The sequence below is a fragment of the Neltuma alba genome, unplaced genomic scaffold, assembly GCF_004799145.2.
Source record: "Neltuma alba isolate B1F8T4 unplaced genomic scaffold, ASM479914v2 tig00004058_pilon, whole genome shotgun sequence".
Taxonomy (NCBI): domain Eukaryota; kingdom Viridiplantae; phylum Streptophyta; class Magnoliopsida; order Fabales; family Fabaceae; genus Neltuma; species Neltuma alba.
In genome coordinates this window covers 14,255-25,708 of record NW_021633547.1, presented here as the reverse complement: position 1 = coordinate 25,708, position 11,454 = coordinate 14,255, and the positions used below count along the sequence as shown (strand labels likewise).

At 34.3% G+C, this 11,454-nt stretch overlaps 1 protein-coding gene across 1 annotated transcript; it reads right to left on the bottom strand.

Annotated features, from left to right (window-relative positions):
• Positions 1–5,152: 5,152 nt before the first annotated feature.
• LOC114743588 (zinc finger protein ZAT9-like) lies at positions 5,153–7,570 on the bottom strand. The gene is made up of 2 exons (XM_028931809.1): positions 7,433–7,570; positions 5,153–7,283 (listed from the first exon to the last, which is right to left on the bottom strand). The coding sequence occupies exon 2, from the start codon at positions 6,994–6,996 to the stop codon at positions 5,473–5,475; it is 1,524 nt and encodes a 507-aa protein (XP_028787642.1). The 5' UTR covers positions 6,997–7,283; positions 7,433–7,570; the 3' UTR covers positions 5,153–5,472.
• Between the last annotated feature and the right edge of the window lie 3,884 nt (positions 7,571–11,454).

Sequence of the window (11,454 nt, the reverse complement as noted above, 5' to 3'; positions counted from 1 at the left end):
TGAATCAACTGCTGCACCGCCACTCACAAGCTTCTGTTTCTTAGACTCTAACTCTTTGCCCACCACACCAATTGAATCTTGTCCTTGGACCCTATTTATTTGACTTTGTAAACTTGCATGAGAGGCTCCTGGTATCACTGTATTGGTGGGGCTATTTAGCAATTGCATATTCTTCCTGTGCTTCTCTTCTGTTACGTGCTTTTCAAAAACATCTTTGTTTGTGCAATCAATTTTGCAAACCTCACATTGCATTGGTTCATTAGCTTTGGTTTGGTTTGGCATAGGCAACGTTACTGGGGTAAGACTAGGCAAAAGTTGACGCACCCAGATGTCATTCCACGCAGAAGAAAAACTTGCCGACACAGCCGAAGTCCCATGAGAAGCTCTGGCAGCCTGTAAATCACAAGAGTTGTAATCCAAGAAAACAGATTAAATCTGAAACTGCTCATCAAATTGATAAAAGGAATAAGAAAAGGTCAAATCTACCAAACTACACCACTCAATAATTTTTTTCTCCCCTTTACTCGACAGAAAAGACATATTGACGAAAAAAAGAAGGCATCTACAACATAAGTAAAACAAGAAAAATACCAGATTAGTCTATGCAATGCGGATTCGGAAGCCAGTGGGTATTTAAGAAAAAGAAACACCAAATAAAATTGGCTCGAAAGAAATTTTCAATCTATTTGCAAAGTCAAAAACGAAACTCCTCTTAAAAATTTTTTGACGAAACCCAGGGCGAGGCCGACCTGAGAAACTTGACAGGAGAAACTGATGATAAGGAATTCTGCATTCCATCTTAACCATAAAAACCACAAGCCCACCAACAAGCATCCCGTGAAAGAGTCTACATTTCAACTAAACTAAAGTACGGAACCGTTCAGCCAAACTTTTCATTGGAAAAAAGGAAAAAAAAAGCTCTTTGCAAAATAGCCACTCTTTCACAAGTTAAAACTGTTTTTCGGATTCAACTTCTTCCAGTGATAATAACAATAACAAAATGGAAGAAATTTTGCTCTGTGTGAAGCGTGTGAGAGTTTCAACTTACAGCTTCGTATCTCATGGAGCGAACTTGCTTGACGATCCAGTTCTGAGTATCAGCGTTCGTGTCCGGGGAACTAATTGATTGGCGCCCATAAGAAGAACGAAACAACGCGTATGAGGCCGAACGTCCTAGCGGGTCGGATCCATGAGAATGAAGAGGCGAATCCGAATGCACGAAGGGAAACGGCGAGAATAACGATTCCGAATGATTGGGCTGCTGAGGGAAGAGGGGAGAATACGGCGGAGGGTGCATTTAGACGATTGTATATGAATCAAGCAAGAGCGAGAGCGAGGTTTCTCTAAACTGCGTCCGAGCGTCGTAGTGATGAAGCAGAGCCTCTATGGCATTCAGCCGTTCATGAAGGAGACAGATCACGGCCGAGCCATCTGTCTATCTACACATACACGCACGCAGAAATCAGTGAAGTTGAACTCCCAGTCATTGGGCGCGAGTAGCTATATACTGCCTCCGCTTCTTAACGGGTCTGTGATATAAAATTTCATTTAATTTTTATTTTAATTTATTTTATTTTTTATATTTATTTATTAATATAGTCATTATAATAATAACAGTTCTAACCAATAAATTTTATTGTTAAAGATATTTAAAAAAAACATTATATATTTATTATAAATGACCAATTTTATTTATTTTTTTAATCTACTCAAATTAGTTAACTAACTTTTATATTTAATAGCAGAAGCAGTGATTTATTAGTTATGAGAAACTGAGAAATTCAGGCATTATTCACCGCCTCATTTGTACTCCGGCCAACTGAAACGTAGGTTTTAAGCTAGCTGCCACTCCTAATGAGAATTTGATTGGAAGAGCTTGTATTTTTGTTTATGATTTTAGCTTCTCCTTTATTCAACCAAACACTCTCTAACCCTACCTCTATTTTACAGCTTAGTGACAAGCATGCATTAACAAAAATAGTTAGAAAAATAAATTTTAACCACAAATATAATCATCACTTAATTTAATTTTTTAGACATTCAGTGAGGAGTTCCATCTTTGACAGTACGTGAGGAGGGTCTTGTGTCACAGCAGCACTAAAGCTCCTGAATACCTTGAACTTAACAAAAAAAATTTGAGGATAATAGATTTTGAAGAAAAAAAAAGTGATTTTAAATATTAAAATGTTTAAATAGTTACTCTTCCAATCCTTAATATAAGACTCATTTAACTAATATGATTAGATTAAGGAAGTTAGATGAGTTAGTTAATTATAAAAAAAGTGACACATTTTTCTTAAAACACCATAATCATTTTTCTTAATACCTCCTCTCCCTCTTTTATTTGATTATGGTTGAAAGAGTATCCATAGGGATAATTTAGAGAAAATTGATAAATATAAAAAATGAGTTTTATATTTAGAACTAAAACTAACTCAAGAATTAGATTTTATATTAAGCACAAATAATTACGAGAATCACTTTTTCATGTGTATTGCCGAGATGGATATATAAAGTAGAAGGTGAAGATGAACAAGGGTCGTTTGATACTGTCATGTTTGACAGCTTCATTATGACAACAATCAGGAAACCATTCTGATTCTGAGTCCGTCTCAGGCCAATCTTTCCAAGCCGGCAGCCCCAAAGGAAATTATCAATAGAATTTTTAGAAATGGAATTTTTAAGAATTTTTATTTATTATGTCTATTGAAGAAGTGTTGCCAGGTAATATTTGCATAACATCCAAAACAATCAAAATGAAATTAATTTGTATTTTTTTCCCGCCAAAATGCCAAAAGTATCAATAAGTTAAACTTAGAAGTTATTATCATGTTTTTGGCCAAAAAAAGGAAGAAGTTATTATCATGTAAAAAGAATTTTAATTTAGAGCCTTAATAAAATATTGCCGCTTGTTTAAATTACTTTAGATTTTTCAAGTACACTGGACAGATTATATTCTACTAATTAAATAAAATAAGAAATAAATTGCTGATCTTGAGGAAGGGTTTTCCAACTGGATTTGGGAGATACAGTGGTGATGATGCAGACTTTTGAGCTGCGGAGTGGAGAATGGGCCTTCAGCCGTATGCGCACCAAAAACATGGTTTTTGCCAGCCCAAAAAAACTTAAAGTAGTGTAATTATCCTCTAATAATATAATCCAACAGAATAATAATAATAACCATAAAAATCTAATAGCTAAACTAATAATTTTTTTTTTATTATACTCCTACATTATAATAATAAGCTATTAGCCCCACGGCCAATCCAAAGAACAAGGATCACATCCTGATCAATTGCTCACAAAATTATTTATTAATTACACGATAAATGTACCAAAAATATAAAACGAGGACCATAATCTAATGTGGCAGATAGTTTAAAAGTTTTTTTTTCCCTTGTAGATAGTTTAAATATTTTTGAACTATATATAGGTGACAATAAAATTGTCAAACGATAAGTGAATAGAAAAGCTAGAGTTCGCCTAGTTTAAATCATATACATGTGTTTGTATATACTGATTATAATTATGCTGCAATGAGATATAAAAAGAATAAACCAAAGGCATTGACTCAATAATTTAGCTGACCAATTGTGGTTTTTAGCCTTTAATTTCAATTATTGATCCTTAAACGTGTCTTACTCTAAGGTTGTGCCAGAAAAATAAAATTAAAAACACAGTCATGATTGACGACCACGGAGGGGAACCGTCATTTTCCAAACTTCGTTATTATTGTTATCCTTCAAGCATCCAAGGAGGCCTATATTATTGTTGTTGTTGTTGTTGATAATAATTTATTTAAAACTGATAGAGAAATTCGTTTTAAAAAATTAATTTGATATATGCCATGTTTTATCTCGGCTTGTGAATTAAAGGGGAAAGGACAGTACACACACATAAATCCAAACGCAGAACCAATCTGAAGAAATCCAAACAAAATATAATAAACAGAACAATAAAGATAATTTCGTATAATAATTGTTATATATTATTCTATTATAATCTATTTATTATATAAAAATTTGTTTTTCATCTAAATTAATTTTTTTAACTCTGAAATTTTTTCCCTAGTTTTAACTTAAAGTCTAAAACTTTAGTTTAGTTTTAATTTTCAATTAAAACATGTTAGAATTAAAAACATGTTTCATCGACCTAAAAATATATGTTTCCCATGTGCCAAAAAATACTTTTAAAAATATGAATGGATTTGGAATTAATTCAAAGAATGCGATTTTTTTTTTGAAAAAAAAAAACCATAAAATTTTAGAAAAAGTGGGATGGAGCATTGAATGACCAAAATATCCTCGGACGTGCGAAGTTGGAGAGCTTTCTCAGCAGTTAGTTGCTTGAACTAGTTGACAAGGCAGCACAGCCGCATCTCCTAAAGCCGATTTCTTCTCTTCCTTTTCCCCCCAAAAAACTAAGTACTACTAAGCGTTTATTTTAAGTGATTTTGTGAATTTCATCCCATGAAACTAAAAGTGATTCTTTGATGGTATGCCAAACACCCATTATTGCCATTAATTATCCTGTAATTAAACGTGACCATAATTTTCTGCTAATTTATGTCGGAATTCAAATTGGGCATTTGCATTTCTAATCATCTTGAAAGTGGGAAACCGAAGATACAACCCACCAACAAATAGACAACCAATCCAATTAAATCACAAATTTTTGCACCCCAATTTCCGTTTACCCCAAAACCCACTATGCTTTATGGTATATTCCAATATTTTTAATTTAGAAAAAAGAGTCACATTTATTCATTTGCGAAGTTTTTAGCAAGAAAGAATCACTTTGCGTCCAGTATGCGATTAGACTGGGAGTTTCATATGTATGCATACCAGTGGTCCAGAGCAGCCACGTGTCCAAGTGTCTTGACATAATAATTACGATAATTACTATTAAGAGCACATAGTGATCAGCGAGAAGGATTTAATAACACACCACTTGGGTGCCAAGTGAAAGAGATGAGATGGGTGGTCAGGTTTATATGGTAGGTGACTAAACAACCACCTTTAGCTGGTTCACATGCCTCCTTTATGTGTATATATATTATATGAAATATCTACCTTTTTTTATCTACAAATCTCATACCCCAGTTTTTTTTTCAACACCTCATTCATTTCTCTTTGATGCCAAGAAAATATAATTACCTCTCAACCATGTCACTTTTGGAATTTCATACAGATAGGGGGGGAAAAAGGTACATGTGAAGACAGAAATGTATAATGCTCAGTCTGTTCCAATGAGACTTATTCCATGGACACAGCACAGGATATCATAGTAATTCCATTACCAACCAAAAAAAAAAAAATCGGCAAAGTGAAAAAAACTGCGGGTTCATCGTCCTTTTATGAACTGACTGATGATGAAAAATATCGGATGAGAAGAAGTACCTCGAAAGAATTAATGAAATAAATGCAGGAACTTGTTCTATACAGCTTTTGGGAATCTGAAATGACTTTATCATCAGTTAGATAGGAGGCCAACCAGTGCTTCTTGCTTGGGGTGGTGATGATGATGATGGCCTTGTACCACCCACCATGGGGGGTAATTCTCCACTTGACTGTTGCTTTCTTCTTCTGCAGAAGCTGGAAGATTAAGATCAAGAAAGTCTCTGATTTCCTGAACTGGTTTCTCAAGTACTAGTGACCCTTCAGCTGCGAAATGAGATCTTTTGTGACCACCCAAAGCTTGGCCGGATGGAAAAACCTTGAGGCAAATTGGACACTCGTGTACTTTGTTCTTCTTGGGTTCTGTAATTATCTCTTCCTCATTCTCAAAATTAACAGAGCCAATAAGTTCTTGCTTTTCGATGACATACCCATTGTTGAGGTCTGTTTCTATGCTGTTTTCGCTGCTCTCGTTTCTTGAAGCAGAGCAGCCTTTCAGCTTCTTATGACTAGATCTGTGGCCCCCCAGAGCTTGGTACGAAGGGAAGATCTTGTTGCAAGTAGTACACTTGAACTTCCCTTTCTTGCAATTTGACTTCATCTCAGAATCTGAGAACCTCCTCTTTACTGCTGAATCTAGTTCTGTTCCATTGACCTCGCTCTTCCACAGTTCGTCTTCAGAATCCTCCAATGTCGACTGGTTATCAAGCTCATGCTTCTTTTCTTTACAATTCTTGACCAACCCATTAATGGAAACTGTTGCTTTGATCGCTTTGAACCCATTCAACGCAGACCCAGTTGCTAAACTCTCTGGTTTCTTCCCTTTCGAGTTCAAGTTCGCAGATTCAGAGTTACTGCCAATAGTCAGTTTTACTTTGCCCGCTTCAATTTTGCTACTGAGATTAGTTCGAACCACATAAGACCGAGCTTCGAAATATGCAGAATTGTTATCAGAGGACTCAACAACAGAATTCAAACCACCCCAATGACCCACGTCCCTACTTAGCATCATCAAGCTCATAGCAACCTCTTCTTGCTCTTGTTCAGCCTCAGAAACAGAGGACGAAGGATTTGCAAAAGACAGAGACGAAGTGGAAGCAGTGGTCACGAACCTCGTTCTTCTCTTGGATCTTCTTCTTCGGTGCGGATTGCCAGTGCCTTCGTTGTCTGATTGGCTGTCTGTGACGACTTTCTGGCTAGCAGAAGCTTGATTCTCCAAGTTGTTATTGTTGTTAATGGAAGCTTTCTCAGAATGGCATTTCATGTGACCAAAAAGAGCTTTCCAAGAGGGAAACGCTTTACCACACTCTTTGCAGAATTTGTCCTCAGTGACTAGTGGTGCTTCCCCGCTTCTTGAATCAGCGAATCTCCAAGTCTTTTTGGGATTCTCTCTGAGATCGTACTCTCCAACCTTACTGCTTCCAGCTCCGTCATTGATGACAGATTGAATCTTCTTCGTCGTCGCGAGTTTCTCCTCTGCTTCAGCTGAAACATTGGTGATGTGTGACCTCATGTGACCTCCTAAAGATCTACCACAAGGGAAGCTCTTGCTGCAGAACTTACACACATGTTTCATCACTCCTCGACCTTCTTCTTCCATCTGACTCACAGCAATTAATTCAATGAACAATTAAAAGCACACAGATCAGCTAAGAAAAACGGTTACCAACTTGGACGCCGATCAAAGAACATCCAAGAATGCTGAAATCATCGATCCCATCACACGCAAGATAACAACCCAAATGGCGACGAAACAGAACATCAGGAAGAAAAAATCAGCAAAACCCAGATCAGATTATCGATGCGAATCCCCGAATTCCGCGAGAAAAGACCAAACCAATCTCGAAAATTTCACTAAAATTCGGGACGATTGGAAGCAAGCAAGATCTAAAGAACAGAAAAGGAGGAAAAGAGGAGGATCAAGAGATAGTACAGTAAAGCTAATTCCTCAGGCTAAACTAGCTCTAGCATCTCCAATGGTTGAACTTAAAAGGAAAAAATCGAACTTGAAGGTGTGGGGATGAGGGTCTGTTAACCTTTGTTGCTAATGATGGCGATGAACAAGCGAACGAGAAAAAGAATAACAAAAAAAAAAAGACGAAAAAGAACGAAAGAAAGAAATGAGAGTGATCGATGAGTGAGCGAGCGTTTGTTTCTCTGTCTCTCACTAGTGAGTTTCTCTCTCTAACTTGGAAGCTTGACTATATTTGGAGGAGAAATCCATGCATGGAAGCAAAGATAAGAGAGAGAGAGAGAGAAGGATCGAAGGGGTAGAGGAGGAGTGGTAAAGAAAAAGTAGAGGATAGCAGCACGTGTACTCAACTGAGGATACTACGCCACCACGAGATCGGACGGATGAGATGAAACCATGTCAGCAGTGTGGGGCCTACAGTTGAGGAAGCTGCTGCTAAAACTAACTGCCTTCCCCCAACTATTCCTTCCTTTGTCTTGCTATTAAGGAAAAGCCTCACACGAACTTCCAGTGAAAGCTTCCACTCTCCGGCCGTTATTCTTCTATTTTTGTTTTTATTTTCTTTTTCATTTTTCTTCCCAAAAAAAATATATTTCTTAAAAAATTAAGTGGGCCCCTCCAATGAGGTAGACCGCGATCCAGTTGCTTCACATCCTAATCAAACCCCAGCCCTCCCTGCCCGCTGCTCCTGATTCTTCTCAGTGATTGAGCCACATTTCAAGGCCTCTTTGCAAAGTAACTTCCACATGCACGCGCGCGCGCGCACTCATATATAAAGAGGATAAAAATGTACATAAAATTGTCTTTTACTCTTTTTTACTATAAAAAATGCACATAAAACTTTTTTTAACTCTTTTTTAATTGTATGATTTTAAACATCACAAAAAAATTATAAGGAAAAATTAGAAGATGTTAACTATTATATATTTATATAAGTTTGGATCCTCTGTATTAAAAGTCTTGTAACGCAGTACTTTCCGATCCTTAATATAAGAGTTTGTTTGATTTTTATTTTAGTTATAAATATAAGATCTCAATTCAATTCTCTTATATTTATCTATTTTTTAAGATAGCTATTGTAGTAATAATAATAATAATAATAATCAGTATATTTCATTAGCAAAGATATTTTAATAAAGACAACACATGTTTATTACAAATAATTAACTTAACTAGTTTTCTTAATCTATTCAAATTAGTTAACTAGCTCTTATATTAAAGACGAGGGTTAGTATCTTAAAAATAGATATTAAAATTAATGGAAAAATTTGAGACTTGGTGAAAATATCAAAAGAAGTTCATTCATCGCATTATTTAATCTTAACTTTTGTTTAATACTTGAAGTGAATTGGGTTTGGGAAAATCGGGGAAAAGAACCCATTGAATTTTTTTTTTTAAATTTTTGGGGGTGGAAAGAACCCATTGAAAGTTTTATCGATAAGGAGAACCTAGTAAATTTTTATCCACAAAAAAGTAGTATTATCCTATAAAATTTGTAGATGCTGAGTATTAATATTCTGGTTTAAATCCTGATCACTAATAAATTTTCACTGAAAAATTTCTCTAACTTTTCCATTGGGTTTTGGTGACATATAACTGTATAAGGGTAAACCACGTGATGATTTATAGAGTAACCACATAAGCATCTACATACTAGGGTAAATTCCAATTTACTTTAATTTCTCGATCACCTAGCTTTTCTTATTCTAGAGACATTTCATAAATCTAAAATTTCACATCATCTAAATATCTCTTCTTCTGTTTACTATGTTTTATTTATTTATTTTTTTCTAAAAAAGTGTTTATCAAACTTTTTATGCTCGTAATTATCTCCCCGTAGGAATAAAGCTCCTTTCTTTATTTTTGGGTGGAGCTAGCTATGTAACATAACATATAAAACGCTGGCAATAGCAATACAGCTAAAATTTGGCACATTTTCTTGCGTCCCGGACTGTATCATCACCCTAACTAGCTTTTATTATTCTATCTATTTATCCGTACATGTCTTAATTAATTTATTGCTTACACCGATTATTTTTTTCCTGAAAAAAAAATTCAAATCTAATTGTAAAAACTTTCTTAATTAACCCTACACGCACATGTGTGTGTGTATATATATGCATAATATACAAACAATCGATGGCCCAGTATTTTGAGCGTAACCATTTATTTTAAAATTAAGGATGTCCAACATATTAAAATATTTTTTCAATATTTTTTAAAAGGCAGAGGGAACTTAAAAAATATTTCAAAAAACTAAATAAATCATAAAATACTTTAAAATGTTGGATGTATATGAGAAAACATCTCATAATACTGAATAAACCTTAACTCTTTATTTTAATATCTGATTATTTTGGAAGGATCTGTATATGAAGAGGTGTGACCGTGTGAGTGTACCATGTCAGCTTCAAAAGCCAAAAATTGACGTTGGCAGCATCTCAAAAAGCATGTAAATAATATAATATAATCATAAAATTTGTACTGAGTCATATTATATATAAACTATGAATTTTATCAAATTTTGTGTGTTGTAATGGGACTCACAATCTGATTAATTACGTTCGCAATAATTAAGTGCTTATAAGAGGCCATCCTTTTGAAACCTGTTGTGTATGTGTTGTGTTTTGCTATGCCCAGTGGCTTCTCGAGGACCAACTGGGCACTTTATTTCTTACACTTCTCTGAAATGATTTACATATATAAAGTAGGGGGAAAATCAGAGAAATTAAATTATTTGTATTTTATTAAAAAAATTAAAGGAGAAATAACTTTTGCCTTTTAAACTGATTGAACCTTGTTAATTACTGTGGTGTTTTGTGCCTTCATGTGCCTTGTAAGGCTATTTACTGTGGGAATAGAAATTAAGCAAAAAAAGTGGCTTTAATTTGCAGTTCCAACAAGTGAAGAAGCAAGATATCAGTTTGTTAGCCTTCATAAGTGTTTGATTATATTCTCTTTAATTATTGATTTGTTAATTTTTAATGAAAGATGGCTTCATATATTGTGGTTCAGCCTTGTAACTTTACAAGGGGATTTACATTTAGATGTGAGCTATTAATTAATTAGGAAAACAAATTCAACCTATTGAAAGTTTTTCTTTTTATTATTATTGTTATTTTATGTTTGAAATCTAATCCGTTTGGCCTGGCTTCACCCAATGATTGAAAGAGGAATCTGATTATCCAACATATAATATTTTACCCATATTTATATACACACACACTGGCTAGCCATTGGATCGAGCCTTTCTCCTAATCAATAAATTAAACTAGCAGATTATGTATAAAATATACTACCTCTGGTCATTAATATAATATCCTGTTTGATTTTTATTTTGGTCCTAAGTATAAGACCATAATCCACTTTGTTTCTCATATTTATACATTTTTTCCAAAGCAGCCCTTATAACAATGATAGTTTTAGTCAATACACTTGGTTAGTAAGGATATTTTAGGAAAGACAACACCTATTTAGGACCAATAATTAACTCAACTTATTTCTTTAATCTCCTCAAATTAGTTAACAGGCTCTTATAATTAAGACCGGAGGTAGTATATAGTTTCTGACAAATCCACCGATTAAGTGACACGTCTACTTCTAACACAAAAGATTTGTAGTTTTGACACAAAATAATCTAATAAATTTTAAGTAATTTTAAGCTGTATAGGATAGATATATTAAAATAAATCGATTAAAAAAATTTATCTAATAACGAGCATCTAGTGATTTCTTTAAGGGATAGTAAACACCTGCTAAACCGACCAATTAAGTCTTATATATTAGCATTTCTGTTTTGCTTGCGCACAACATTATCTTAATTGTGTTATTCTTGTTTGAGATATTGATGTTAGGCATTATTTAAAAAGTATATATGAACATATATTTATTATCTCCCTTCAAAACTAATAAGAAAATTGAAAGGATTTAAATTTAATTCTGTGTGTCTTGTGAAGGCCCCTCTTACAAGTAATTCCACCAAATGCAAAGTCCTTATTTCCATTAATTGAGAAGTCTACATATAAAATTGCATGTCACGTTAGGTGAAAGCAACTTCCAAATAAAGTTCAATATATATATATATAT